At 35.9% G+C, this 3,629-nt stretch overlaps 1 protein-coding gene across 1 annotated transcript; it reads right to left on the reverse strand.

The window, feature by feature from the left end:
* Positions 1–367: 367 nt before the first annotated feature.
* Positions 368–3,526, reverse strand: LOC136066046 (MDIS1-interacting receptor like kinase 2-like; the record flags this gene model as incomplete). The annotated part of the gene is made up of 4 exons (XM_065769908.1): positions 368–569; positions 652–714; positions 1,799–1,928; positions 2,009–3,526. Coding segments are annotated over 4 exons (1,913 nt in total), but the record flags the coding sequence as incomplete, so codon positions are not given.
* Between the last annotated feature and the right edge of the window lie 103 nt (positions 3,527–3,629).

The following is a 3,629-nucleotide window of genomic DNA, read 5'->3' on the forward strand; positions in this document are numbered from 1 at the left end:
TAATTACTAAGAAGATGCCTACTCTTTTAAAGCAGCATTTCCAACTGGGGACTGGGAGAATGTCCACATAACACAAGCTTTCGCTTCTTCTTCTGAGCAAGTCTGTAATCCAAAGCAGGTATCCCTTTGGCACGGGCCAAAAAGCCCTGAAAAAATTGGAAAGAGAAAAAAAAAAAAAAATTAGAAAAATACACAGACAATTATACAAACTAAGAGCATCTGTAGAATCTAGGAATAACCAACCAATACATTGGCATATAGGGAATTAGTTATGCTTAGAAAACTCGGGAAAAAAAAGTGTAACGCGCTAACATAGTTGACATATGTTGATGAAACACAATCAACAAAACCATGAAAACAATAACTGCTATCTTACTCGGTGGGTAGCAGGTTTAGATTTATCTTTTAGTTGCTTAGATTTTGATTCAAGGGGATTCCACAAGTTTTCCAAATTTCCTTTTCGACTTTCATGTTGTTCAGACTTAACAGTTTCAATCTCCTCGGCAACTTCCATAATATCCTCATGAAATATAGCACCTCGCAGCATGTTTGCATCAGCCACGACATCCCTTGATTTGCACAAAATAAAATTCATACTTATAAAATTATAGAGACTGAGATAACTAAATCAATAAATCCTATCATTCTTACTTGTACTTCTTTGTTCCAATAAAGTAAGCAAATAATGTGTCACCAGCTTCTGCCAAAAGATACCTGCAACAACCAAGATGAAAAAGAAGTTATATGATAAACAGAAAAAATTAAGAGTGATTATTCAAAAAAATGAAAATAAAAATCACTTTGGCAAAAAAAAAAAAAATGAAAAAAAGACAAGGATGCATAGGTAGACATATAACTAACAAAAGTATGCATAGGTAGACATGTAACTAACAAAAGTATGCATAGGTATACAAATAACTTTAGTAATTTAAATGAAACTAGAGTAATTTCATGGAAATTTAACATCACCACTACCATTCATACCATTAACTAAAATAACTACAGAATTTTGAAGTTTTAACTTGTATAAAGTTCCATACTTTGGTTTGCAACAGCTGCCACTGGAAACCACACATGACATATCTAAAGCATTTTTAGGCAAAAGGCATAAAGATCTTCTAATTCATCAGCATCTTCCATGTTTTACATTTATTGAAGTGAAAAAAATCTCTACTACTTGGAAGATTATCATTGTCCACAGGACAAGAAAGAAAGGGGTATGGTACACCACTTGACATGTGGTATGACGTGATTTATGCTTATATACATTGCTCAATAAAAACTCATAAAAGATTAAGGTAATACAAAGTCCAAATATTTATAAATGTAGCCTTCTTTGAGTGGACACAGGCAATCAAAAATAATTACAGATGGAGCTTCAACTATTGGAGTTCAATGTAATAGGTGAAAAATATCTATAATTGAACACAAAAATGTACACATCTGCCTCTTACCATATTCAAAGAATATCCATGGAGCACAAAACAAAAAATCAAAAGAATAACAAATTGCAGTAAAATTGATTCATCAACTTACTAGTTATCCAATAATGTCCTACTGGAAGATGCATTGTCTGACAATGTCCTACTAGAGTTGTATTCTTGGCTAATATTCTTAAAAATGTCTTTCATTGTTGGCCTTCCATCTGGTTCTTTTTTTACACAGCGTCTTCCCAATTTATAGGCATTTGCGAGCTTCAACTTTTCTAGTTCTGTGGGAGCTGAAGGGCGCTGGTCCAACACATCTTCATCAGCAAATGAATATTTCTTTTTCTTTTTTTTTTGAAAAATCAAATGACCAGTTTGATTCCTTCTTCTGACATGATGAAACCATATCATCTAAATACTCGCCATGGATGAGTTCCAATATTAGAACTCCAAAACAATAGACATCAACTTTGGGAGTCAAAATCATTGTTCCAACACATTCTGCAAAGACAAAGACAACAATCCAACATTAGTTATAATCTAACCCCTATGTTACTTCAAGAAAATAAGAACTACATTACCAGGCGGAATGTATCCAGGTGTGCCTGCACATCGTGTCTCATATGGGGTATTAAAATCCACAAGTCTGGCTAGCCCGAAATCTGATATATGGGGCTCGTATTCATCATCCAGCAGAATATTTTTGCTATTTATATCACGATGGATAAATTGTTGTTTGCAATCATGGTGCATATAAGATAGCGCTGCTACCACACCTTTGATGACTTTAAACCGGCTAGACCAATTTAGGCCTCTAGCAGTGTCTTCATTTCTCAACACATTTGCCAAGCTTCCCTTTTCAAAGTACTCATATATGAAAAATGAGACCCTTCTATGTATGCAATAACCATAAAGCTTTACAATGTTTCGATGTCCAGTTCCCTCCAATGCTTGTAGCTCCTTTAAACTTTCTCTGTCATATCCTCTACCATCAGGCAAGGCATGGAGTTTCTTAACAGCTACAGTGCCAATTGATTCCAATTGCACTTTGTATACACTCCCTTCTCCTCCAATACCAATGCGAAATTTGTCATGAAAATCCTCCGTGACTTGAATTATTTCGTCAAACAATTTTTTTCCTTCAGCAGAAGATTGAATGGAGAGGGCATCTTCATGAACTTCACCTTGTTGGTGAATCTCTTGTGAGTATTTTTTTCTTCCATTCATCAAGTAAATTACAATGAAAATGAATGATACAACTCCCAAAGAACCAAAAATAAATATAATGACATAAATTCCCCTAGCCAAAACATGATGGTGTTTCTTGGAGGCACGGCTGCACTCTGTCATCCCTATTTGATTGCCATATAATCCTTTATTCCCCTCCAATGCTTCAATGGGAGCAAGTAGAAATGCTGCACTGTTGGGAATAGGGCCTTGCAATTGATTGAATGAGACATCAACATACATTAGCCACTTCATATCTTCAAAAGAAGAAGGAATTTCACCAGAGATGTTGTTGTGGGAGATGTTCAGCATCACTAAGTTTCGCCAAATTTCTATATTGGTTGGAATTTCCCCTTCAAGACAGTTGTGACTCAAATCTAGCTGACACAATTGTGCCAACTGTATTAGCTGATCAGGAATATTTTGATTGAACTTATTGTAACTCAAGTTCAAGTAAATAAGTTCTGTTAAATTATCCAAACATCCCAGCATTGGCTGACTAAACATGTTGGCAGACAAGTCCAAAAAGAGAAGCTTGTTTAAAGCTCCTAATTCTTGTGGAATGATGCCGGAAAGTTGATTGCCATTCAATAGCAGCTTGAAAAGGGATGTCAACTTCCCAAGCTGCTCAGGAATTTTCCCAACCAATCTATTCCAAGACAAGTCAAGTACACCTAATTGGGTTGAGTTTCCTATTATTGCCGGTATGGTGCCAGTGATGTTGTTATACGCAATAAGGAGCATATTTAGCTTCGGACAACTTGCCCAGTTGCTTGAGATTTCACCAAAGAAATTATTATGGCTAAGATCAATAAACTTGAGCCGTGGATAGGCACCAAAATCTTCAGACAGATTTCCGCTCAATTTATTTCCTGTCAATTGTAACCTCAACAAGGCAGAGCAATTTCGCAAGCTTTTGGGTATTTGACCACTGAATTGGTTGTGGCTTGCAGTGAACTTCCGACGTCATCCACC

The sequence above is a fragment of the Quercus suber genome, unplaced genomic scaffold (assembly GCF_002906115.3).
Source record: "Quercus suber isolate HL8 unplaced genomic scaffold, Cork oak 2.0 scaffold_1664, whole genome shotgun sequence".
NCBI classification, from domain to species: domain Eukaryota; kingdom Viridiplantae; phylum Streptophyta; class Magnoliopsida; order Fagales; family Fagaceae; genus Quercus; species Quercus suber.